The sequence below is a fragment of the Hyperolius riggenbachi genome, chromosome 11, assembly GCF_040937935.1.
Source record: "Hyperolius riggenbachi isolate aHypRig1 chromosome 11, aHypRig1.pri, whole genome shotgun sequence".
Taxonomy (NCBI): Eukaryota; Metazoa; Chordata; class Amphibia; order Anura; family Hyperoliidae; genus Hyperolius; species Hyperolius riggenbachi.
In genome coordinates this window covers 40,407,028-40,434,540 of record NC_090656.1, presented here as the reverse complement: position 1 = coordinate 40,434,540, position 27,513 = coordinate 40,407,028, and the positions used below count along the sequence as shown (strand labels likewise).

At 46.9% G+C, this 27,513-nt stretch overlaps 1 protein-coding gene across 1 annotated transcript in view; it reads left to right on the top strand.

Annotated features, from left to right (window-relative positions):
• Positions 1-27,513, top strand: part of LRP3 (LDL receptor related protein 3) — a 95,491-nt gene that overhangs the window by 29,737 nt on the left and 38,241 nt on the right. The window contains exon 2 of the mRNA XM_068260130.1: positions 21,848-21,895. Within this exon, the coding sequence (XP_068116231.1) occupies positions 21,848-21,895 (48 nt within the window). The remainder of the gene's footprint in view (positions 1-21,847; positions 21,896-27,513) is intronic.

Here is a 27,513-nt window from a genome sequence, read left to right as displayed (position 1 = left end):
AGGGAGAGGTCACTGTGGGTGCTAGGTGGAGGGAGAGGTCACTGTGGGTGCTGGAGGAGGGAGAGGTCACTGTGTGTGCTAGGTGGAGGAAGAAGTCACTGTGGGTGCTGGGGAGGGAGAGGTCACTGGGTACTAGGTACTAGATGGAGGGAAAGGTCACTGTGGGTGCTGGGTAGGGAGAGGTCACTGTGGGTGCTAGATGGAGGGAAAGGTCACTGTGGGTGCTGGGTAGGGAGACAGGCACCCCAACCATCCCGTTTTCACCGGGACTGTCACGGGTTGGGGGAGGGGTCCCGCTGTCCCGGGATACCCCCCCTTGTGTCCCGGCAGGCCAGCAGGCAGCGGAGGTAAAAAAAGGATCGAGGCGCCAGCCGGCGGCTTTGGTGTGTGGGATGCGGTCTGGCATAATAGTGTCCCTCCCTCCCTCCAAATGTGCCCCCCACAGTGTCCCCCTGTATGCAGAGATACGAGCGTAGCAGAGCGGCAGTCTTACCATCTTCCTCGCGTACCGGGCATCTCCTGCTTTTATCTACTTCCTGTGACATCACAGGAAGCGGAGAAGACGAGATGCCCGTACTCGACGAGGAATGGTAAGACTGCCCGCTCTGCTGCACTCGTATCTCTGCATACAGGGGGACACTGTGGGGGGCACATATATATATATATATATATATATATTGACTAGGGGTGTGTCAGGGGTGTGGTTGGGGGTGTGTCAGGGGGTGTGGCTTAAGTGTCCCGGTTTCTCATCTCAAAAAGTTGGGAGGTATGGGGAGAGGTCACTGTGGGTGCTAGATGGAGGGAAAGGTCACTGTGGGTGCTGGGTAGGGGAGAGGTCACTGTGGGTGAAAGGTGAAGGGAGATGTCACTGTGGGTACTGGGGAGGGAGAGGTCAGTATGGGTCCTAGGTGGAGGGATAGGTCACTGTGATTGCTAGGTGAAGGGAGATGTCACTGTGGGTACTGGGGAGGGAAAGGTCAGTATGGGTCCTAGGTGGAGGGAGAGGTCACTGGGTACTAGATGGAGGGAGAGGTCACTATGGGCACTGGGGAGGGAGAGGTCACTATGGGTTCTAGGTGGAGGGAGAGGTCACTATGGGTGTTCGGAAGGGAGAGGTCACTGTGGGTGCTAGATGGAGGGAAAGGTCACTGTGGGTGCTGGGTAGGGGAGAGGTCACTGTGGGTGAAAGGTGAAGGGAGATGTCACTGTGGGTACTGGGGAGGGAGAGGTCAGTATGGGTCCTAGGTGGAGGGATAGGTCACTGTGATTGCTAGGTGAAGGGAGATGTCACTGTGGGTACTGGGGAGGGAAAGGTCAGTATGGGTCCTAGGTGGAGGGAGAGGTCACTGGGTACTAGGTGGAGGGAGTGGTCACTATGGGTACTGGGGTGGGAGAGGTCAATATGGGTCCTAGGTAGAGGGAGAGGTCACTGGGTACTAGGTGCAGGGAGAGGTCACTGGGTCCTAGGTGAAGGGAAAGGTCACTGTGAGTGCTAGGGGAGGGAGTGGTCACTGGGTACTAGATGGAGGGAGAGGTCACTATGGGTACTGGGGGTGGAGAGGACAATATGGGTACTAGGTGGGAGAGATCACTATGGGTGCTGGGGGGAGGGAGAGGTCAGTATGGGTCCTAGGTGGAGGGAGAGGTCACTGTGATTGCTAGGTGAAGGGAGATGTCACTGTGGGTACTGGGGAGGGAGCGGTCAGTATGGGTCCTAGGTGGAGGGAGAGGTCACTGGGTCCTAGGTGGAGGGAGAGGTCACTGTGAGTGCTGGGGGAGGGAGTGGTCACTGGGTACTAGGGGGAGGGAGAGGTCACTATGGGTACTGGGGAGGGAAAGGTCAATATGGGTATTAGGTGGAGGGAGAGGTCACTATGGGTGCTGGGGGAGACAGAGGTCAGTATGGGTCCTAGGTGGAGGGAGAGGTCAGCATGCCACACTAGGATTTCTGTCTGGGCCTCGTCACTTGAAAATGTCCCAGGCGGGGGCGGAGCTTCCCACGGGTGGGCGGGGCTTATCACGGTCGGGGGGCGGAGCTTATTTTGCGGGCAAGAGGGGCTTTTTTTTGAAGATTTTAAAAAGGGGGGTGCCTGGGCACCCAGAGCACCCCCCTGTGCACGTGCCTGCGTAGGGAGGATGTGTGCAGAGGCATGCATTACCTTGTCCTGGCCGGCGATCGCGCCTTCACTTCATAGTTAGTTTGCAGGAGTCCTGCATCCAGCCAATCACCATGCGGAAACTGAAGCCACATGGTGATTGGCTGGATGCAGGTATAAGGCAAACAAACGGAAGAAGCGAAGGAGCAATCGCCGGCCGGGACATGGTAATGTATACCTCTGCACACATCCTACTTCCTCTACCCCGCTGCCTAGTGTCCCGCTGCCTCTTTCCCTGATCCCGCTGCCTACAGAACATTTTTTAACCTATAAAATGATAAATATTGTTTTATAATGCAAATTACTGCAGTGCCATTTTTAACTGTTCCGCATCACATGACCCCAAGGAGGAGAAATGTCTAATTGGGCAGAATTGTGACATTCATCACTTAGGGGAGTACTCACTTTTGTTGCCAGCGGTTTAGTCATTAATGTTGAGTTATTTTGATAGGACAGCAAATTTACACTGTTATCCAAACTGTACATTGACTACTTTACATTGTATCCCAGTGGCCTATCTTCAGTACTGTCTCTTGAAAATATATCATAAAATATTTGCAAACATGTGGGAGGTGTACTGACTTTTGTGAGTATACATTTTTGTTTTACTTTTATCTTTAGCACAATGCCCTGCCCCCAGCTTTAGCAGCGGTTAGAATAAGGGCTCAGTGATTGCTAGTATACAAGGCTTTCTCCCCTACACACCATAACTGCTCTCAGCACAACAGAGCAACCCTGTTGTATCGCATTAACATCTGGGCCATAGTATTGCATGCAGCGTTTTGTATTTATCCTGCAGCATTTTTTATACTTTAGTCATTTGTTTCTCAGTGGCATCTTCGCAGGGCTCACAGTCGTGCAGGGAAGGACCAGATGCATTTTCATAAATGTAATGGAATCTTGCAGGCAGGCAGGGCTGAGCGACGCACATCCTGGAGCTATTTGGCATGTGTCGCCTACTTGGCAGCGCTGTAAAGTCAATATTGAGACAGCAGCTTGTTCTTGTCTGTCTATCGAATGCTGAATTTCAGCTCAGAAAAGAATTCAGAGTCATCGTCGTCATCCCGTTGCTAGGAAGAATTACATCAGAGGACCTTGCTGTGGTGTGGTGTGCGTCAACCAATCAGGTGCTTCACACATTACAGCTGCTGTGGATGGTAATGTGCCCAGAGACCAGGATAAATATCTGCCATTTATTATTACATGTATTGATTCATTTCAGCGACTGCACCGATAATATACCAGCTGACACCTGCCATTCAATGCAGCGTGCTGACATTATCAGTCTGTCAGTGGTTACTGTATCTCAGTATAATGGCCTGTCAGTGGTCACTGTATTTATGTATTACAGCCTGTATATGAAATAACAGTAGTCACAGTATCTGAGCCTGTCAGCAGGGGTGCAGCTGGGGTTTTGGTGGCCCCAAGCAGGCTATAACTTGAGCCTCCCCCCCTCCCCCAAACTCCTTCCATGAATGGAGTGGCACAACAATGGGTGTGGCCCCACCATTGAAGGCGGAAAAAAGTGGGCATGGCCAAATCATGTGGGTGGAGCCAAATACTAGCAAAATACAGGTAGTCCCCGATTAATATATGAGATAGGGTACAGATGGTGCCCTCAATATAGGTAGTGAGCTATAGGTGCTGCAGTATAGGTAGCCAGTACAGGTGGTGCCCTCAGTAATGGGTGGCGAGCTATAGGTGCTGCAGTATAGGTAGCCAGGTACAGGTGGTGCCCTCAGTAATGGGTGGCGAGCTATAGGTGCTGCAGTATAGATAGCCAGGTACATTTAGTGCCCCAATATTGGTAGCGAGCTATAGGTACTGCAGTATAGATAGCCAGTTACATGTGGTGCCCCAGTATAGGTAGCCAGAAATAGGTGCAGCCAGTATAAATAGCCAGGAATAGGTGTTACTAGTATAGATAGTCAGGAATAGGTATAGTCAGGAATAGGTGCAGGCAGGAATAGGTAGTCAGAATAGGTGCAGTCAGGAATAGGTGTAACCAGGAATAGGTATAGCCAGAATAGGTAGTCAGGAATTGGTAGTCTGACTCCATCTCCCTCCCCCCTTTTACCAAATCTGCCGCCCGGTCCCCTCCTCCTGTTGGATCCCCCTCCTGCCCAGCTGCTGTTCACACCGCATATCAGTGGTGACATGCAAGCAGCCGGCAGCGATGCAATGCTCAATAACGATGCTGCTGTTATACAGGAAGTGATGTTTACTTCGCACCACTGTTGGGTATTGCCTAGCTGCTGGCTGCTTGTGTGTCACCGCTGATATGCGGTGTGAAGAGCAGCCGGGCAGGAGGGGGACCTGGGGTTTCAGGAGGGGACCAGGCGGCAGATTACTGAAGCGGTGGGCAGGAGCAGCCGCCAGCAGCAGAACCCCCCCCCCCCCTTACAGTGAGGCACCAAGCGGGGCATGCCTCACTTGTACGCTGGCGGTGCCCCTGCCTGTCAGTGTCACTATATCTGTATAACAGCATGTTTATGCAATACCAGTAGTCACAGTCACTGTATAACAGCTTTTCAGTGGTCACTGTATCTCTGATTAACAGACTGTCAGTGGTCACTGTATCTATGTATAACAAGCCTGTCACTGCATCCCTGTATAACAGCCTGTCTATGTAACACTAGTGGTCACATTCTCTGTATAACAGCCTGTCAGTGGTCACTGTACCTCTGTACCTCATTACCTGTCTGTCTTTTCTGCTAGTCTTCCTCTGCATCAGGCCACAGCAGACACACGTTTGCTGCCTGCAGAATAAGAGTAAATATTCTGACTATTCAGACCATTCTGAGTTTTGCTTTAAATAAATGACACAGACATTTTCCATTTCCTCTCACTGTCCCTAATACTGTCCCTAATCCCCCCCCAATATGTCCAGCACAGAGCTGCTATTGGTGACACATATGGTACTTGAGCTGGGTAGGGAGGGGGAATAGTTGAGCTGAGCTGCTCATGATGATGAGACAGAGGGGTTTGTAGGGCCCTTGTTGGCAGCAGCGATAAGCTTCAGCGTGATGGTTTATGAGAGATGGGAATGAGCTGTAATGTTGGGTGGTATTATTATGGTAATCCAACACGGCTCCATTAGAAGGTTACCCCATCTCTAAGCCGGAAACTTCAGCACATTGAAAGCCTGCCCTGCCCCCTATATCCCTTGAGATTTCTGTTTTGTTTGGTAATCCCAGAGAAGGGGTCTGGCTAAATGCCATTTTCTCACAGGGGCCTTACACTGAAACGTTTTAATGATAATATTTTGCAGATAACCTTACATCTACAAGGGTGGGGTAGTAATATTATTATTATTGCTATTATGTATTTATATAGCACTGACATCGTCTGCAACACTTTACTGAGTATGTAGTCATATCCCTGACTGTCCTCAGAGGAGCTCACAATCTAATCCCTACCATAGTCATGGTCTAATGTCCCACCATATTATTATGTATTAATATAGCACTGACATCTTCTGCAGCACTTTACAGAGTACATAGTCATGTCACTGACTTTCCTCAGAGGAGCTCACAATCTAATCCCTACCATAGTCATGGTCTAATGTCCCACCATATTATTATGTATTAATATAGCACTGACATCTTCTGCAGCACTTTACAGAGTACATAGTCATGTCACTGACTTTCCTCAGAGGAGCTCACAATCTAATCCCTACCATAGTCATGGTCTAATGTCCTACCATATTATTATGTATTTATATAGCACTGACATCGTCTGCAACACTTTACTGAGTATGTAGTCATATCCCTGAGGCAGGGAACACACTACATGCGTTTTTGCTCGTTTTGCCGCGAACGGCAAAATGCGCACGATTTTAAAGGCTATTGAAATTGATAGCCTACCTCAGGAAACGCTGCGCCGCATGCGTTTGTGCGAGTTTGCGCTTTTTTCCGCGTTTTGTACCCGCACAGTTTTCTGCTTTTTCCCGCACATTGCATGGCACTACATGCCATGCAATCGAATAAACACGGAAACACACGCGGAAAAACGCACGCGTTAGACGCGACCACAAAACCCAACGGAAACCTGGGAAACGCAGGGGAAAATGGCCCTGCAAGTGTGTTCCCTGCCTCACTGTCCTCAGAGGAGCTCACAATAGAATCCCTACCATAGTCATGGTCTAATGTCCTACCATATTATTATGTATTAATATAGCACTGACATCTTCTGCAGCACTTTACAGAGTACATAGTCATGTCACTGACTTTCCTCAGAGGAGCTCACAATATAATCCTGTCATAGTCTAATGTCCTACCATATTATTATCATGTATTGATGTAGTGCTGCTATCTTCAGCAGCACTTTACAGAGTACATAGTAATGTCACTGACTGTCCTCAGAAGAGCTCACAATCTAATCCTACCATAGTCACAGTCTAATGTTCTACTTTATGATTATTATTATTATTATTATTTACTAATATAGCTCTGACATCTTCTGCAGCACTTTACAGAGTACATAGTCATGTCACTGACTGTCCTCAGAGGGAGCTCACAGTCTAATCCCTACCATAGGGATCATTTATTTATATAGCACTGACATAATCTGCAGCACTTTTAAGCGTACATAGTCATGTTCCTTGGTTGGAAGAGTTTACAATCTGAACCCTACTCCAGTGTAAAAACGCTATAAATGGTGTAGAAAGCCTTTCCTGGGGGGATGGGAGTGAGGTACAGGGGTGCTATCAGTGCCATCCAGGCAGTAGACCTTCCTCCTCAGTGCCCCCACTGCACAGGGCATGACATGCTGCCTGTCGCTGGGCTACTTGGCAGCCTGGCATAAGAAATGATCACCACAGAGGAAATAATCATTATGGAGGACCAAGTGGCCCGATTATAAAGAAGTAGAAATCCGATATTAGATTGCCGCTTTAGTGTTCTCCAGTTTTAAAGTGGTAAATCAAGCAATCACGGCTTGTAGCAGTGGCAATCTACGACAACGGGGATCCTATAGAAGAATTGATCAGGTTAGAAAGTGGCAATCTTTTCTGATAATCTGTTAAAGTCTTGTTTTTTCTGCAGAAATAATTGGGCTGATTCACAAAAATTTTCTGTTGCTGAGCTCGCCTTACTTATAGTCAGGAACCTTGTGCTGCTGCTTTCTGCCTGCTGGTGGCAGCATGGATCAGGACTGAAATTGCATTATTCCACCAGCAGATGGCTCTGAGGACTTTGCATTGTCCTGAACCTCCACCATCCACCAGCAAGGGGCCCGTTGATACTATTATAAGGACTTGCAGTTCCCCGTTTGGCCTCCGGATGGCTCCAAGTGAACTCTCGCCACCAGCTGCAGTATGCAGGATGCACAGGATGTGTTAAAGAACAAGCGACACCCATGCTAACCTAGAAATAAAAAACACATATATAAGTAGATAAATACTACTTCTACTTACATAACAGATGTATTGTGCTATCCACGTAATGATTCCTGTGAATTTTACAAAGGAAAAGCAGAAAATCCTATTCTAGGCAGTTGCCATTTTGCCAAGCTAATGCTGACATCATATCCTCCCTGACTCTTGTTTCCTCCCTCCTTTCTCTTGCTCATTGTGTATTCATTAGCTGCCCTCCTCCCAGAGTCTTTTTATTTACACATCCAGTCACTGAGTCACCTCAGCCTTGCTTGTAAACACAAGTGATCAGCTAGGCAGGGAAATAAATAGAAAAGGAAGAATATATTATAGATAAAAAGAACTCCCAGCATTCAAAAAAACTCCCAGCAATCAACTTTTTGGCACTGTTTGGCACTAGGGCCAGTGCTCCTAAAGTATGTGATAACTCCAAACCATAACAGCATAAAACGTTTTGAATGCAGGAATAGCATCTTTATCACTTAATACACTCAGACCAGTTGCTGTTGAAATTTGATTTTTATGGTGACAATACTGCTTTAACTAATCACATGTACTGCCTCTTCCTCCTGCTGATTGCCAGAATTTGTACACTTCCAGGTCTGAGTTTCTGAACATCCTGGTATCCTGTCTTGAACCATGTCTTGCTTACCTGTTACTGAACCTGTTATCCTGCCTAGACCTTGTTATTTGCCTAATCCCTGGTACCGTGCTTGTCTGATAACCTGTTACTAACCTTGCTCTCCTGCTCACTCGGATATCATGCCCGATGTACTGTGATTGATTGTATACAATCAATATATTTAAATGTAAATCTGTGTATATTTGCTGTATATATTTAGTTAGTTAGTCAGCCAGGTTGCTGTATTCATTTGTCACTGCTTCCCTAGTTGTTTGTATATATTTTGTGCTGTGTATGGGTTTGTATCATATTTGCATTCATGTTTGTATGTATGCCTGCATTTGCAATAAACCTTTATTTTCGCACCTTATTTCATGATTCCAGTGTCTGTATACTGCAAACTGTGGTCAAACCCTGTATCTCCATGCAGGCTTGTGACACTTATTAACTCACAATTTATCTTCCCTTAAAGAGACACTGAAGCGAAAAAATATATATGATATAATGAATTGGTTGTGTACTATGAATAATTACTAGAAGATTAGCAGCAAAGAAAATATTCTCATATTTTTATTTTCAGGTTTATAGTGTTTTTTCTAACATTGCATTATTCTATAATATGTGCAGATTACACAACACTCAGCATTCAAAATGAGTCTTTCAGAGCAGCCTGTGAAGTAATGACCTCTCCTCTAGCAGAGGAAAAGTAAACAGTTCAATTACAGTTGAGATAATAAAAGTCAGATAACAGCCCTCTCCACGACTAAGTTAGTCGGAGAGCTTAATAGCTTTATTGCATAGAGATAACAACTGGAGTTTCTCAACTCTTCCTGTACTGGAAACAATTAGACTGATGTATCTGATCTTAATGTTTTTTTTCTTAGCTGTACTACACATACAAATCATAATATCATCATTTTTTTTCGCTTCAGTGTCTCTTTAAATGACTTAACCCATGATTTATCTCTCCTAATCTGTCTATCTCATGCATTAGCTCTTCTTAGGCCTGGTACACACCATCTTTAATCAATACAACACCAACATCTTCCGTAAGGCTATACAAAGTACAAAAAAAGATATTAGGGAACATATATAGATTAGAGGTTCAAGACACTGTACAATCATAACTTCCAGCAATAAGAGTACAAATACACACATAGTTTATGCATGGCTTGAGATATAACTAAAATTGGTACATCTATGATAAATTACAGCAGGATAAGAAACACGAGGTGGAAGTCACTGCCCTTGCAACCTTACAATCTAGATCAGGCATGGGCAAACTTGGCCCTCCAGCTGTTAAGGAACTACAAGTCCCACAATGCATTGCAGGAGTCTGACAGCCACAGTCATGCCTCATAAAGGCAAATGCATTGTGGGACTTGTAGTTCCGTAACAGCTAGAGGGCCGAGTTTGCCCATGCCTGATCTAGAGGGTAGTGGGTGGAGACTTTAGGGGGGAAGTCCTTGCTTTTGTGAGCTTACAATCTAGAGGGTAGTGGGTGAAGACATTAGGGGGAAGTCCCTGCTCTTGTGAGCTTACAATCTAGAGGGTAGTGGGTGCAGGCATTAGGGGGAAGTCCCTGCTCTTGTGAGCTTACAATCTAGAGGGTAGTGGGTGGAGGCATTAGGGGAGAAGTCCCTGCTCTTGTGAGCTTACAATCTAGAGGGTAGTGGAGTGGAGACACTAGGTGTAGATCCCTTCCCGTAGTGGATGAGGCAGTGAGTTTCCATTGCAGCATTACAGCAAATTATAGTCTTGTCTGAATAGATGTGTTTTGAGAGCATGTTTGAAGGATTCCAGGCTCAGAGCATAATGAATAGGCTGTGAGAGAGAGTTCCAGAGGAGGCAGAGATTAAATAAGGAAATATAAGGAGTGGACAATTTGTGTAGAGCTTTGTATGATAGGGTGAGGGGGTTTAAACCTGGATCCTTTGGGTAATTGGTAACCAATGAAGAGATTGGAAGAGAGGGGCTGCCTCAGAGGAGCGGGTGGAGAGGTGGATGAGACAAACAGCAGATGTCAGTAGGGATTGGCAGAGAGGGGCAGCATAAGAGGAGTGGGAGGAAAGATGGATAAGGCAGGCAGCAGAGGTCAGTAGGGACTGGAGAGGTGCAAGTCTGTTTTTTAGTAGACCCCAGAGTAGGGTGCTACAATAGTCAAGACGGGGAAGGATTAGAGCAAGTGCAAGCATTTTGGTTGTCTCCTGTGAAAAGAAGAAATGAATTCTGGAAATGTTTTTGAGATGGAAGTAACATGCTGTAGTTATTTTTGTTAATATGTGGCCTAAATGAGAGTCCAGAATTACTCCAGACAGCGAGTCTGTTTGTCTACTAGGGAGGTGAGTCCACCACAACCTCCCTTTTTTAAACGGTTTGAGCCTATTTTGGCGCCTTTGTTCAAGAATTTTCAACATTGTCTAGTCTACCTTTGGTGGAGGGGTGTTACCCCTTTCCTATCTAGAGACTTCTTTACCTGAGTGGGGTCCAGTCATAATCTCCCCACCTGCCTATACAGTGGTTGCCTAATTGGTAACCCACTTTTGTAAGTATAACTGCCCTATGCTATCTTCCACATTTAACTGTGATTTACAAAGATACTGCACTATATTGGGCTCTCAGTCTCCTCCTTTTATTCTCTTTTTGCATGTTTTGTTCATGTTAGGTTTAAGGAAATAAGATGACATGCATGTAGATAGACAATCGAGGACTTGAGATAATAGTATAGGGAGGTCAGGGGAAGAGAAATTGATTTGGGTCTCATCAGCATAGCATCTCATCAGTGATATTGAAAACCAAAAGATCGTACTATTTGTCCCAGGCCATAAGTGTAAATGGAGAAGAGAGGTACAAAGTTCGGAGCCTTGCGGTACTCCAACAAGACAGTGGGCGCGGGGAGGAGTTGTATTGGAATAGGACACCGTGAAGGAGCATTCGGATAGGTAAATGCGAATCCAGGAATGTGCTAAGCCCTTGATCCCCAGTGACTAGAGGGTCTTGAGAAGCAGAGCATATCAGTGACGTCAGTCAGGACAACAGTGTCAAATGTCAAGGAAAGGTTGAAGAGTCGTAGAACAGAAATTTGCCTGGATTTTGCAACTAGGAGGTGATTAGAAACCTTACTAAGGACTGTTTCTGTGGCATGCTGAGGGTGGAACACCATGCAGTGTCCTGTCAGACTGACAAGTTGAATTGATATTTTCTATCATGTTTGATTCGCTCCAATTTTGTGCAGTACTGATCTGAAAATCAATCTCCTTATCGATCAGAAGCAGATCACACGTGTCAGAAATTATTGATTCGACCCATTAATCTGGGAAATTGCTTCATATGAACCTAAGTCACCTTAGATGAAATATTAATAAGGAACATATATAATGGACTAGGCTGTCCTGTGCCATACCATACGTGATGACATGGGTACATAGCTTCCAACTGTCCCATTTTCGGTCTCTTTGGGAATCAAATCCCTCTGTCCCTCTTTCTTCCTCATTTGTCCCTCTTTCAGTACTGATGTCAAGATCTATGTAAATATATTTATTTTTCTACTGAAAAATGTGTTTATATGATTTTAAACTTTATCTTCATCATTTAAATTGATATATTTATGATTTAAAAATATTAATATGAAGAAAAAAAAGAATGATGATAGCAAGGATTAGGTTTGATAAAACTAAAGCTTTAACTTCCGAATACTTTGATATGCATGGCGAGGGGTGTGGTTAGGGGTGTGGCAGGGGTGTTTCTTAAAGTGTCCCTCTGTCTTTTCTCAAAAAGTTGGGAGGTATGTGTGCTTTTGGAGGAACATGTGCTCCTTATTTGCATATTATTATTGTTTTGTGTGAAGATCAGTGGTGCTCAGCAGAGCTCGAATATTCGAGTAGCTCGAATATTCGAGCTCTTTTCCAGCTATTCGAGCTCGGTATTCGAGCTCCGAATAGCTGTAGCTATTCGAATGGGCTATTCGAGTACACTCGAATAGCCCATTCACTATTCGAGCTATTCGAGCAAACGACGCTATTCGAGCTCGGTACCGAGCTCGAATAGCGTCATAGCCCAGATTGATGTCCTTAGAGCCAATCAGAGGGCTCCCAGGCCCTCTGACGGCAGCCAATCACAGAGGGGGACCCTGGCCAGCCCCTACCCTATAAATAGCGGCCGCCATGTTCCGTTTCTCCGTGCTTGCCTGAGACTTGTACAGAGAGAGAGTTGCTCCTTTGTGCTTTGGCTTAGCAAGAGCTCTATTGTGGTCATTTACCTAGCGTTTTTGCTCACATACACCTCCTATACACACCTATATTGTTGTTAGTTAGTTAGACATTGTATTTTAGTTAGTAGCATTTGTGTTACATAGAGACAGGCCAGCTGCTGCAGGCTTACAGCTTTAGGCCTCAGGGCCTTGCCTGTGTGGGCAGCTGTCCTCCTGTCCTCTGTTTATTTCTCTCTATTCTATACCAGTATTTCTGCTGTCCTTTACTACTGATTGTATTAGTATTGTAGTTATATACTGTAACTGTACTAGGACACTCACTGTCACTGTTCATAGGCTACTAGCTGCTCCTGCGTGTGTGCACTCACTTTCTGTGTACACACTACACACACTCTATTTCCTTCTGATAACTGATTGATTATTGTAATTGATTATTGTAATTAGTTAGTTGTACTTACTGTTACTACTTACTGTACTAGGAGTCTAGGATACTCAGTCACTGTTCATAGGCTACTAGCTCCTGCGTGTGTGCACTCACTGTCTGTGTACACACTACACACACTCTATTTCCTTCTGATAACTGATTGATTATTGTAATTAGTTAGTTGTTTGTACTTACTGTTACTACTTACTCTTACTGTACTAGGAGTCTAGGACACTCAGTCACTGTTCATAGGCTACTAGCTCCTGCGTGTGTGCACTCACTGTCTGTGTACACACACTACACACACTCTATTTCCTTCTGATAACTGATTGCTTATTGTAATTAGTTAGTTGTACTTACTGTTACTACTTACTCTTACTGTACTAGGAGTCTAGGACACTCAGTCACTGTTCATAGTCTACTAGCTCCTGCGTGTGTGCACTCACTGTCTGTGTACACACACTACACACACTCTATTTCCTTCTGATAACTGATTGATTATTGTAATTAGTTAGTTGTTTGTACTTACTGTTACTACTTACTCTTACTGTACTAGGAGTCTAGGACACTCAGTCACTGTTCATAGGCTACTAGCTCCTGCGTGTGTGCACTCACTTTCTGTGTACACACTACACACACTCTATTTCCTTCTGATAACTGATTGATTATTGTAATTGATTATTGTAATTAGTTAGTTGTACTTACTGTTACTACTTACTGTACTAGGAGTCTAGGACACTCAGTCACTGTTCATAGGCTACTAGCTCCTGCGTGTGTGCACTCACTGTCTGTGTACACACACTACACACACTCTATTTCCTTCTGATAACTGATTCATTATTGTAATTAGTTAGTTGTACTTACTGACTGTTACTACTTACTTACTTACTGTACTAGGGACACTCACTCAGTCACTGTTCATAGGCTAGCTCCTGCGCGTGTTTGCGCGTGCGTGCACTCACTGTCTGTAGTGTACACACACTAAATTTACTTGTGATTACTACTGATTATTGTAACTGCTAGTTGTACTTCCTGACTGTTACTACTTACTTACTGTACTAGGGACACTCACTCAGTCACCTCACCCACCAACCCACTCCATTAAAGTACCCCACTTTTCACCCGCCCTTTTAAAAAACTTTTGTCTATACGCCCAAAACATCGAAGATGTCTGGAAGTGGCAGCCAGCGCGGTTTGGGCAAGGGGAAGGGCAGCAAGGGAATCAGGAGGAGAGGGAGCAGCATTGTGGCAGGCCGCGGCCGCGCCACCATGCACAGTTCCGCAGCAGCAGCAGCAGCGTCAGTGGCTAACATTCCTCCCATAGCCACTGGCCGTGGACGCCTTGGGCGCCGCCCAGCAGGAGCATCTGCAACTTACGCTGCAGAGACACAGCAGCAGCAGCGTGTAGCACCTGCTCCGATTTTCCTCCAGCCGGGTCGGAAACGTCCCATTGAGGAAAAGCATGCAGACACTGTGGTGCAACTCATGACGGAGGATGAGCAGCCCGCCATCAGCTCTGCATCCGAGGCCTCCACCCTCACCACCACCACCACCACCACCCCTGTTCGCAGCAGCCGCCCAGCAGGGTCTGGGGAGGAGGCCAGTTCACCGTCACAAGTTGGCGACCTGTCACTCAGCAGTATTTTTACCCCAGGCACCATCAGGGTATTGTCTGCTGTTGTTGGCGATTTTGAGGAGGAGATGCTGATGGGCACTTTGGGGGATGAGGGATTGGACAGCAAGACTGTGGCGACAGTCAAGCAGCCCATCCATGCATCAGGAGAGGAGTTTGGGGGGTCATCATCCCAGCAGGACATGTTTCAGGAGGGGGAGGATGATGATGACCCGGTGACAGACAGAGACTGGGTGCCACCACCTCCAGGGGATGTCGTCCTCAGCAGCTCTGAGGAGGAGGAGGAGGATGCTCTTGTAGGCCTTGCAAGGAGGCGCATCATTGCAAGCATTGGCAGCAGTAGGCAGGTCCCACAGCCTGCTGGTGTCTCAGGCTCAGCAGCAGCAGCAGCAGCATCTGCCAGTACCACCACCAGCCGCACCCAAGCCCCCCAAGCCCCCCCCCCAACCACCACAGGGAGACAGGCAGCAGCGCTTCCATGCCGTAGGGGGATGTTTCTGTCACCAATCTGGCGATATTTCACCATGCCCACTGTGTACAGCAAGTACGCCACTTGCAACCACTGTCAGCGGAAGTTGAGCAGAGGTGCAGACCCCTTAAAGTTCAGCACCAGCTCGCTCATCAACCACCTTGCTGCGAAACATTTCCACCAGCATGAGGAGTTCCAGAGACTGAAGGCATCTGGTGCTGGCAGTGGCACCACACCCATCACTGCACAGCCTTCAGCAGCAGCAGCAACAGCAGCCACCCGCCCTCCTGCTCCTCCAGCAGCACCAGCAGGAGTGCGGAAACGCACTGCTCCTCCCCCCTCTGCAACTCCTGCCGCCGACACTGAGGCCTGTTCTGGCAGCCAGTCCTCAGTGGCCTCCTCCGCTGTGTCTGCTGATTCCCGTGCCAGCAAAAGGCCACGCCAGAGCCTTTTGAGCGAGTCCTTCCAGGGGGTGGTTAGGGCTCTGCCTCCCAGCAGCCGTCGCGTGCGGCAGCTGAACGGCTTGCTGGCACGGGCCATGTGCTCCCAACTCCTGCCGTACACGCTCGTGCAGGAGGGGAGCGACATTCGTGCGCTGCTTGCTTGCGCAGCCCCAGACTGGCAGCTCCCCAGCAGACACTTTTTCTCCCGCAAGGCCATTCCTGCACTGCACCGCTTTGTGATGGCCAATGTGGAGCGAGGGCTGGAGCACGCGGTTGGTGAAAGGGTCCACGTCACCATGGACTCCTGGAGCAGCCGCTTCGGGACAGGCCGCTACCTGTCCTTCACTGTCCACTGGGTCAGCTTGGTGGAAGGGGGTGAGGATGGGAGAGCAGCAGCGGGCACAGCAGCAGCAGCAACACAGTGGGTGGTGCCACCCCGCAGGGTCAGGGGAACTGCAGCAGGTTCCTCCGATCCTCTGCCATCCTCCGGCACACCTGGCCAAACCCCCCGCCTCAGCAGCAGCGTGAAGGCCCGCCACTGCCAAGCGCTGCTGCACTTGGTCAGCCTTGGGAAGACCAAGCTGACGGCAACCCATGTGTTGGCCAAACTCCAGGAGCAGGAGAGGATTTGGCTGACCCCCAGAGGCCTCAGAGTCGGAGAGGTGGTGGCCGACAATGGGGCCAATCTGGTTGCCGCAATAGACAGGGGAAACCTGACCCACATCCCCTGTCTTGCCCACGTGCTAAACCTGGTGGTGCAGAAGTTCTTGCGCACCTACCAGGGGATGGGCGAACTGCTGGAAACGGCAAGGAACGTTGTGCGTCACTTCCGGCGCTCGGCTGCAGCCTGTGCGAGCCTGGAAGACGTGCAAAAGGAGCTGGATCTGCCACGCCATCGGCTGATCCTTGACGTTCCGACTCGCTGGAACTCCACCCTGGCGATGTTGGAGCGTCTGGTTGAACAGAAGCACGCTGTCAACCAGTACCTTGCCCTGGCCACTGTTTCCGCCGCTCAGAGAAGGGACAAGACCAGCAACATCCCGTCCATCGTCCCCGATGATGACTGGAGGCACATGCAGCAGGTGTGCTTAGTGCTGGCTCCCTTTCTGCAGGCCACTAACATGGTGAGCAGGGACCATGCTATGGTCTGCGAGTGGGTGCCCCTGGTTTGTCTGCTGAACAGGGCCCTCGATGCTTTGCTGGAACAGGGAGCGGCAGCCTTGGACCAGCAGGAGCGGCAAGCAGCTGCACAGTCCACCTCTGAGGGGGAGGAGGACTTGGTGGAGGTCCCTGACCTTGCTGGTGATGAGGGGGAGCAGCACAGTGCAGCTGAGTTGGTGCGGGGGTGGAGAGAGGATGAGGCTGACGAGGCAGAGGAGGAGGATGAGGACAGCAGCACTGCCGTCGATGTGCCAGCAGACGTGGCCCGCCTCTTCCCAATGGCAGCGCACATGCTGACGTGCCTGCGCAGAGACCCCAGGGTGATCCAGATGAAGCAGAGGGAGGACATCTGGATCAGCATGATGTTGGACCCACGCCTCAAGGGGAAGTTGAGCCAGTTCCTGCCGCCTGCAGGAGGAGACCCAGCGCAACAAATAAGGAGCTTGCAGCAGGCCCTTGTTGAGCGCTTGGAGGAAGCCTTCCCCCAGCCTTCCACCCCCACTGTCCAGCAGCCAGCACAGAGGCAGCAGCAGGTGCCTGCATCCAGCAGCAAGCGCCCCACAGACCTGCTGTCTCTCAGCCATGAGCTCTACAGGACTGTAGAGGCTCCGGCAGCAGTGACTAGAGAGGAGGTGCATGCAGCAGCATCCTCCACCGGTCACAGCCAGCGCCTGACCCGCATGGTGGCTGACTACATGGGGTCCTACAGCGGGCTTGACAGCGATGCCCCTGTTGATCCCATGGAGTATTGGGTCAAGCGCCTGGAGATCTGGAGCGAGCTGGCGCAGTACGCCCTGGAAGTGCTGTCCTGCCCCCCTTCCAGCGTGCTGTCCGAGCGCTGCTTCAGTGCAGCTGGTGGTGTGGTCACCGAGAAACGCTCACGTCTGTCTCACAAGTCTGTGGACAGACTGACGTTTCTCAAGATGAACCAGGCGTGGGTGGAAGGCGAGTTCCTGGCCCCTGTTGTCGGCGAGAGGGGGACATGAACTGGCTAAGAACCATCGTTAATGTGCCTTACCACCCTTTACCACCTCCTGGCTCCTGCTCACTAAGCCAGCCTGGTTCACTTTGACTATTACGTCGCCTGCAGCCACACATTTTACACCTACAGTGGGCTGCTGTGTACTGCCCTTCTGCTGTCTGTCTGTGTTTCCCACTGCCAGGGTACACAGATTTACCTTCTGCTGCCACTCTGCCACCAGCTATTACGTCAAACAATAGCTATATATCTGTGTAATTTGTTTTACAAACAAAACCAAAAAACCATTAAAAAAAAAAAAGGTTTAATTTTTCTGAGGTGCCCGGGTTGAAAACTGTGTTGTCCCAGTTGTGTATTGGACACGATGTGGGCTGCACGACCGCTGTCTGGGACCTCCTGTTGTGTTCATTTACGGCCTGGTATCACCGCTAGGTACCAGGGCTATTATGTCACGCTGCCTGCCTGCTGCCACACTCACACTACTCCTCCATTCCTCCTGCTGCTGCTGTCTGTCTGTGTTTCCCACTGCCAGGGTACACAGAATTACTTTCTGCTGCCAGTCTGCCACCAGCTATTACGTCAAACAATAGCTGCACACATAATTACTCCTCCATTCCTCCTGCTGCTGCTGCTGTCTGTCTGTCTGTGTTTCCCACTGCCAGGGTACACAGAATTAGCTTCTGCTGCCACTCTGCCACCAGCTATTACGTCAAACAATAGCTGCTCACATTACTCCTCCATTCCTCCTGCTGCTGCTGCTGTCTGTCTGTGTTTCCCACTGCCAGGGTACACAGATTTACCTTCTGCTGCCACTCTGCCACCAGCTATTACGTCAAAAAATAGCTATATCTGTGTAATTGGTTGTAAAAACAAAACAAAAAAAACCAAAAAAAAAAAGGTTTAATTTTTCTGAGGTGCCCGGGTTGAAAACTGTGTTGTCCCAGTTGTGTATTGGACACAATGTGGGCTGCACGACCGCTGTCTGGGACCTCCTGTTGTGTTCATTTACGGCCTGGTATCACCGCTAGGTACCAGGGCTATTATGTCACGCTGCCTACCTGCTGCCACACTCACACTACTCCTCCATTCCTCCTGCTGATGCTGCTGTCTGTCTGTGTTTCCCACTGCCAGGGTACACAGAATTAGCTTCTGCTGCCACTCTGCCACCAGCTATTACGTCAAACAATAGCTGCTCACATTACTCCTCCATTCCTCCTGCTGCTGCTGCTGTCTGTCTGTGTTTCCCACTGCCAGGGTACACAGATTTACCTTCTGCTGCCACTCTGCCACCAGCTATTACGTCAAAAAATAGCTATATCTGTGTAATTGGTTGTAAAAACAAAACAAAAAAAACCAAAAAAAAAAAGGTTTAATTTTTCTGAGGTGCCCGGGTTGAAAACTGTGTTGTCCCAGTTGTGTATTGGACACGATGTGGGCTGCACGACCGCTGTCTGGGACCTCCTGTTGTGTTCATTTACGGCCTGGTATCACCGCTAGGTACCAGGGCTATTATGTCACGCTGCCTGCCTGCTGCCACACTCACACTACTCCTCCATTCCTCCTGCTGCTGCTGTCTGTCTGTGTTTCCCACTGCCAGGGTACACAGAATTACCTTCTGCTGCCAGTCTGCCACCAGCTATTACGTCAAACAATAGCTGCACACATAATTACTCCTCCATTCCTCCTGCTGCTGCTGCTGCTGTCTGTCTGTCTGTGTTTCCCACTGCCAGGGTACACAGATTTACCTTCTGCTGCCACTCTGCCACCAGCTATTACGTCAAAAAATAGCTATATCTGTGTAATTTGTTGTAAAAACAAAACAAAAACCCCCCCCCCCAAAAAAAGGTTTAATTTTTCTGAGGTGCCCGGGTTGAAAACTGTGTTGTCCCAGTTGTGTATTGGACACAATGTGGGCTGCACGACCGCTGTCTGGGACCTCCTGCCTGCTGTGTTTATTTACAGCCCTGGTATCACCGCTAGGTACCAGGGCTATTATGTCACGCTGCCTGCCTCATTGACTGCCTGCTGCCACACACTCATCCTCCTCCTCCTGCTGCTGAATTTACCTCCTGCTGTCTGTGTGTTTCCACTGCCAGGGAGCACATACAATGGCGCTTCCAACATGCGTGCGCCACCAGCTATTTGTTACGCTCAAAAATAGCTGCATTTCTTTAAAAAAAAAAATTTGAAAAGAGAAATAAGTGAAGAAGAAGACGATATTGAAGAAGAAGAAGATGAAGAAGATGAAGAAGATGAAGAAGAAGAAGAAGAAGAAGAAGAAGATGAAGAAGATGAAGAAGATGAAGATGAAGAAGAAGAAGATGAAGAAGAAGAAGATGAAGAAGAAGAAGATGAAGATGAAGAAGAAGATGAAGATGAAGATGAAGAAGATGAAGACGAAGAAGATGATGAAGAAGAAGAAGAAGATGAAGAAGAAGAAGAAGATGAAGAAGAAGATGAAGAAGATGAAGAAGATGAAGAAGATGAAGAAGAAGAAGAAGAAGATGAAGAAGATGAAGAAGAAGAAGATGAAGAAGATGAAGAAGATGAAGAAGATGAAGATGAAGAAGATGAAGAAGATGAAGAAGAAGAAGATGAAGAAGATGAAGAAGATGAAGAAGAAGATGAAGAAGATGAAGAAGATGAAGAAAAAGAAGATGAAGAAGAAGAAGAAGATGATGATGAAGAAGATGAAGAAGAAGAAGAAGACAATATAAAAGAAGAAGAAGATATAGAAGAAGATATAGAAGAAGAAGATATAGAAGAAGAAGATATAGAAGAAGAAGAAGAAGAAGATATAGAAGATAAAGAAGAAGAAGAAGAAGTATATACAGTACTGAACAAATTTCTGGACACAACTTCTCTTTTCAACTTTTTTTTTTTAAAGGAACATCCCCACATAATCACTTGCTGTTGTTACTTGGAAAAAAAGAGGTTTCTTGCATCATTCACCCTCAAAACAAGTGTTGGAAGCTATTTAAGGCCATTTCGAATAGTCAGCTCGAATAATGAGCTCGAATACCGACTCGAATAGTGAGCTCGAATTCCGAGGTCGAATCGAATAGTAAAAATTATTCGACTCGAATATTCGACTGACCTCGAATAATTTACTATTCGAATTCGACCTAACTCGAATTTTGAAAAGGGGTATTTGAGCACCACTGGTGAAGATTACATAGATTCATGTTCCTAAATTTCTCACACTTGAAGCAAACTATTTCTATACCATCCTTTAGCTATGACTGTGACCATCTATATTTTTCACAAATCGGCTATTTATTTTATTTTTATCACCTCATTTGGTATGTTATGCCACATTTTTACGGTTTTCATTGTTAACATTTTAGCCTCTTAGCGGCAAGCCACCACATTAAAACGTCATACTATGACCATTTCTTCCCCAGCCCCCTTTTTACATTAAAACATCACGCTGGAGCCTCTTAATGGCTCCATGGCGGTTTAATGAGCTGCTCGCCACCGCCATGCGCGCACACAGACTTGCCCGCCACTCGTACTCATCGGAACTCAGAGATCCGTGATTGGTGAAGGGGAACAAGTTTTCCCTGAACCAATCCCAGTGCCTGGAATAAATAGACATGACCCATGTTCATTCGTAATAGTGAAAGTTTACAAAATAGTGAAAATTTAACAATTCCTGGTCACCCAGAATAGTGTTTTGTTGCACCATCTAGTGGCGGAAAAAAGTAAAATTTCACACGCCATACATTTATAATTAACAATTAAAATGAATCCCTTTCAAAGCCCAACACCACCACCAAACAAACACTTGTTAAAAAAAATTGTTAAAAAAAAACATAAATAGTTGCCTGAGGGACTTAGCTTTTAATATGTATGTCATAAGGGTATATTATTACTGTTATTTTAGTACGTAATGGTTTGTAATTATTGACCAGACACACAAAAACCCAGAAAAAAATGACACCTTTATTTCCAAATAATATATTGTCGCCATAGATTGTACTAGGAACATAATTTAAATATTGTGATAGCCGGGACTAACGGGCAAATAATATGTGTTGGTTTTACTTATAGTAGCATTGCCTATTTTAAAAGTATAGGGGATGGAATTTGAAAAATAGTTTATCGCTTTCTTTTTTTCTCGTTTTTTTTCCTTTAAAATGCATAGAAGGTAAATGAATTACTGAAATCAAGTATCCCCCACAAAAAGCCTAATTTGTGGTGAAAAAAAAAAGGTATAGATTATTGTGTCATGTTATGTAGTAATAAAGTTATTGGTGAATGAAAGTGAGAAGCACTGACAAGTGAAAATTGCTCTGGTGTGTTAGGGTAAAACCCCTTGGGGTGAAGTGGTTAATTATGCCTGTAGTGACTGTTTTTCTCTTGTTTTCTTCCAGTTAATGCACTGCGACCTGGGTGGGTAGATACTACTTTCCCTTTCACCGGTAAGAAAACTTTTATGTAAGAAAAATTAGTATTTTTATTCCTCGACCATCAATATTTAAAACGAACCCAAGGTGAAAATAAACTGATGAGATAAACAATTACATTCATCCTCCTACTCCTAATTTTTTATTTTTTTTATTTTTTTTAGATATCTAATGGTTTTATTTTATATTGAAACATTTACAAAGTAGGTTGAATGTTTTACTGTCTTCAATCAGTGTCAGCCTATTAAGTACAGAAGGAGAAAGAGAAAAGCGCTCTCTGGTGTATTAACTTTTAAATTTATGCTTCTAAGCGCAAAGCGGTAAAATAACACGTACAGCGTATATGTAAAATCAAGGCATATCACATAAGTGTAGTACGTCACCACGTCCTGATGTTGGAACGCGGGGACTCGGCAGCTGCCCTGCGTCTATAATGACGCAATAGACGCAGGGCAGCTGCCGAGTCCCCGCGTTCCAGACCCCGCCGGCGCTTTCCAATTCTAGGATCCCCCGCAATACTGGCCACATTGCAGAGGCGTACCAGGCGGATGAATCAACATCAGGACGTGGTGACGTACTACACTTATGTGATATGCCTTGATTTTACATATACGCTGTACGTGTTATTTTACCGCTTTGCGCTTAGAAGCATAAATTAAAAAGTTAATACACCAGAGAGCGCTCTTCTCTTTCTCCTTTTGTATTTCACCAGTTTTTGCTCTGATCCCTGAGCAACAGTGGAGCAGCACTCAAGAGTGATTAACGTGTGGACATCGAGACTGATTGAGCGCAGTGGAACTGTGTACTTTGTTTCTTTTTTGTGATCAGCCTATTAAGTGTCCCAGAGTTAGAAAAAGGTCAATAGTTCATGTATTTTATCTCTTCCTGCCCTCAGATGTTGTATTCTGCCAGGAAAACTTTTTTGGCTATAATTTGCTTATCAGTGATGTTTACTATATTCCTGACAAGCTCCTGACAAGACAGAAGCTGTCACTTCCATGTCTAAGAATTAACTATTTCAGGCAGCAAAGTAAAACAGCCTGGTTATTAATATGTTTTGTACTGTTCATACACGGTTTTCTCATCATGTCACAAGTCGCCTCGGGTACACTTTAAAGTTCATCTGTGAGCAAAACTTTGTTAAAAGGAACTCAGCAGCGATTTAATAAAGTGTATTAAACAAACCTCCTCCTGGGGAGGATCATAAATACCGTGTTTTCACGAAAATAAGACTGGGTCTTGTGTTCATTTTTGGTCTAAAAGAAGTGTTAGGGCTTATTTGAAGGGAATGTCTGAGGTCCGGTTACATAGTTACATAGTTACATAGTTATTTTGGTTGAAAAAAGACATACGTCCATCGAGTTCAACCAGTATAAAGTACAACACCAGCCTGCTCCCTCACATATCCCTGTTGATCCAGAGGAAGGCGAAAAAACCCTTACAAGGCATAGTCCAATAAGCCCCTAAAGGGAAAAATTCCTTCCCGACTCCAGATGGCAATCAGATAAAATCCCTGGATCAGCAAGGAAAGCATCTAAGCCCCCTTTAAATGCAGGTATAGAGTTTGCCATAACGACTTCCTGTGGCAATGCATTCCACATCTTAATCACTCTTACTGTAAAGAACCCTTTCCTAAATAAATGGCTAAAACGTTTTTCCTCCATGCGCAGATCATGTCCTCTAGTCCTTTGAGAAGGCCTAGGGACAAAAAGCTCATCCGCCAAGCTGTTATATTGCCCTCTGATGTATTTATACATGTTAATTAGATCCCCTCTAAGGCGTCTTTTTTCTAGACTAAATAAACCCAGTTTAGTTCACACTGGCATTAAAAATTCATATTGTCAATATAGCCAGGGCCTGTTCTAGCTACACTAGGGCTCTCGGGCCTGAGATAGCAGCATTTATAATAATAATAATAATCTGAACATTTGTATAGCGCTTTTCTTCTGTCGGACTCAAAGCACTCAAGAGCTGCAGCCACTGGGACGCGCTCAAGAGGTCACCCTGCAGTGTTAGGGAGTCTTGCCTTGAACTCCTTACTGAATAGGTACTTGACCTAGCCAGGATTCGAACCCTGGTCTCCCATGTCAAAGGTAGAGCCCTTAACCAGTACACTATCCAGCCAATGTTTTGGTGGCTTCTGTGCTCCCCCCCAAGATAGCAGCATTCAGTGGCTTTTGTAACAGGGGCTCTGGTAGGAAGTTAGAAGTCCGGGACCCCCACCCTTCCTGAACAGATGGTCACTGGATTCTGGAGGGCAGAGACTTAGGGGTTGTTGAAGGTGCAGGGCGTTAGCAAACATGGTGTTACTGGGGTCTACAGGGGAGAGAATGAGGGTGCAAGGGGGAGGGAACGGGGATTACTGGAGTCTGCAGGGGAGAGAATGAGGATGCAGGTAGAGAAAACTGGGGATTACTGGGGTCTGCAGGGGAGAGAATGAGGGTGCAGGGAGAGAAAACTGGGGAATACTGGGGTCTGCAGGGGAGAGAATGAGGGTGCAGAGGAAAGAGAAAATGGTTGCTGGAGCCTACAAATGAGAGAATGAGAGTGCAGAGGAAAGAGAACAGGGTGGGTTACTGAAGTCTGCAGGGGAGAGAACAGGTAAACTGTGAACCAATGTTATTCAATTGGCTAGTAGAGATGGCCGGAACGGTTCGCCGGCGAACGGTTCCAGGCGAACTTCCGGGGGTTCACGATTGCGGAGAACCGCAAACTTTACCGGAAGTTCGATTCGCCCCCATAGTGCACCATTAGGGTCAACTTTGACACTCTACATCACAGTCAGCAGGCACATTGTAGCCAGTCAGGCTACACTCCCTCCTGGAACCACTCCCCTCCTTATAAAAGGAAGGCAGCGCTGGCCATTTTACTCACTCGTGTGCCTGCAGTAATTAGAGAAGGGACAGCTGCTGCAGACTCTTATAGGGAAAGATTAGTTCGGCTCTTTTAGGCTTGTTAGCTTGTTCCTTGCTGATTCTTATTGCTAAAATAGCACCCCACAACAGCTCTTTTGAGAGATAATCTTGTTCTTGTGATCTATTTTCTTTTTCTGTGTGTCCCACTGACACTTGTTTTGCATAGACAGCCTTGATAATTCATACTGTGTGTGCCACTGCCAGGCCCAGCACATTCAGTGACTACCTGTGTGTGTGAGACAGGTGCACATTATAATACCCATTACTGCATATACCTACATACCTGTTGTTCACAGTGCACCCACCTACCTACGTGAGTTGATCGCACGCAGTGTCACTGTGCCTATCCACTACCTGTCTGTGTGACTGACAGGTGCACATTGTAATACCCATTACTGCATATACCTACATACCTGTTGTTCACAGTGCACCCACCTACCTACGTGAGTTGATCGCACGCAGTGTCACTGTGCCTGTCCGCTACCTGTCTATGTGACTGACAGGTGCACATTGTAATACCCATTACTGCATATACCTACCTACCTGTTGTTCACAGTGCACACACCTACCTACGTGAGCTGAGCGCACGCAGTGTCACTGTGCCTGTGCACTACCTGTCTGTGTGACTGACAGGTGCACATTGTAATACCCATTACTGAAAGGCTCCCAACTGTCCCTCTTTCTGAGGGACAGTCCCACTTTGGGAGCCCTGTTCCTCTTCCCTCCTCATTTGTCCCTCTTTCTATGTAAATATATATATATTTCTCTACTAAAAATGTGTTTGATTGACTCTAAACTTTATTCCCATCCTTTCAATTGATATATTACTAATTTTAAAATGTTACTATGAAGGAAAATGATAAAAAAAACCAGGATAGAAAGGACCAGTGTGGTTTGAATTATAAAACAACATATTTTTCTTATGAAATCTTTATGGTATGCATGACTAGGAGTGTGGCAGGGGTGTGATTAGGGGTGTGGCTTAAGTGTCCCTCTTTCTCATCTCAAAAAGTTGGGAGGTATGCCCACCTACCTATGTGAGTTGAGCACACGCAGTGTCACTGTGCCTGTCCGCTACCTGTGTGTGTGTGACAGGTGCACATGTAATACCCATTACTGCATATACCTACCTGTTGTTCACAGTGCACCCACCTACCTACGTGAGCTGAGCGCACACAGTGTCACTGTGCCTGTCCGCTACCTGTCTGTGTGACTGACAGGTGCACATTGTAATATCCATTACTGCATATACCTACCTACCTGTTGTTCACAGTGCACCCACCTACCTACTTGAGTTGAGCGCACGCAGTGTCACTGTGCCTGTCTGCTACCGGTCTGTGTGTGACTGACAGGTGCACATTGTAATACCCATTACTGCATATACCTACCTACCTGTTGTTCACAGTGCACCCACCTACCTACTTGAGTTGAGCGCACGCAGTGTCACTGTGCCTGTCTGCTACCGGTCTGTGTGTGACTGACAGGTGCACATTGTAATACCCATTACTGCATATACCTACCTACCTGTTGTTCACAGTGCACCCACCTACCTACGTAAATTGAACGCACGCAGTGTCACTGTGCCTGTCCGCTACCTGTCTGTGTGTGACAGGTGCACATTGTAATACCCATCACTGCATATACCTACCTGTTGTTCACAGTGCACCCACCTACCTACGTGAGCTGAGCGCACACAGTGTCACTGTGCCTGTCCGCTACCTGTCTGTGTGACTGACAGGTGCACATTGTAATATCCATTACTGCATATACCTACCTACCTGTTGTTCACAGTGCACAACCTACCTACGTAAATTGAACGCACGCAGTGTCACTGTGCCTGTCTGCTACCTGTCTGTGTGTGACAGGTGCACATTGTAATACCCATCACTGCATATACCTACCTGTAGTGTTCAGTGCACCCACCTCATCACTGCATATACCTACCTGTTGTGTTCAGTGCACCCACCTCATCACTGCATATACCTACCTGTTGTGTTCAGTGCACCCACATACCTACGTGAGTCAAAACAGGTAAAGGTAGAGGCAGACCCAGAGGAAGGCCACCCGGCAGGTCTCTGCGAGATCGTGGTGATGTGATTTTGTGCGGCCCGGGACCAATGTACAGTGCTCAGAAGAAGGCACGTCCCATCAACTCCCAAGATTGTCAGGACGTGGTTGACTATTTAACACAGAACACCTCATCTTCCGCAGCCACCAGCACTACTCCACTTACCACATACACTACATTTGACAGGAGTTATTTGGTGGGGTAATCAATAATGCACAGCCATAATTGTTACAACCAGATGAAAGTGCTAAGCAGGTTACACCACCTCATATGTCTGAGTTAGGCGACACTATGGACGTAACGTGTGAGGAGGAGGAGGATGATGAAGTACCTGCTGTTGGTGCAGTTTTGGAGGTGTCTGAGGCAACTGAAGCTGGGCAGGATGATTATGAAGATGACGATATGGATGCCACGTATGTTCCCAATAGAGGAGATGAACAGGGGGACAGTTCAGAGGAGGAGTCAGAGAGGAGTAGGAGTAGACGAGTTCCTGAAAGAAGCAGGGGGAGATCATCGTCAGAAACAGCTGGTGGCAGTGTCCGGCGCCCTGTATCGCCACCTATGTACAGCCAGCTAACATGCCCTTCAACGTCAGCTGCTGATGCCACCATAGTGCCATCACCCCAGGGGGGCTCAGCGGTTTGGAAATT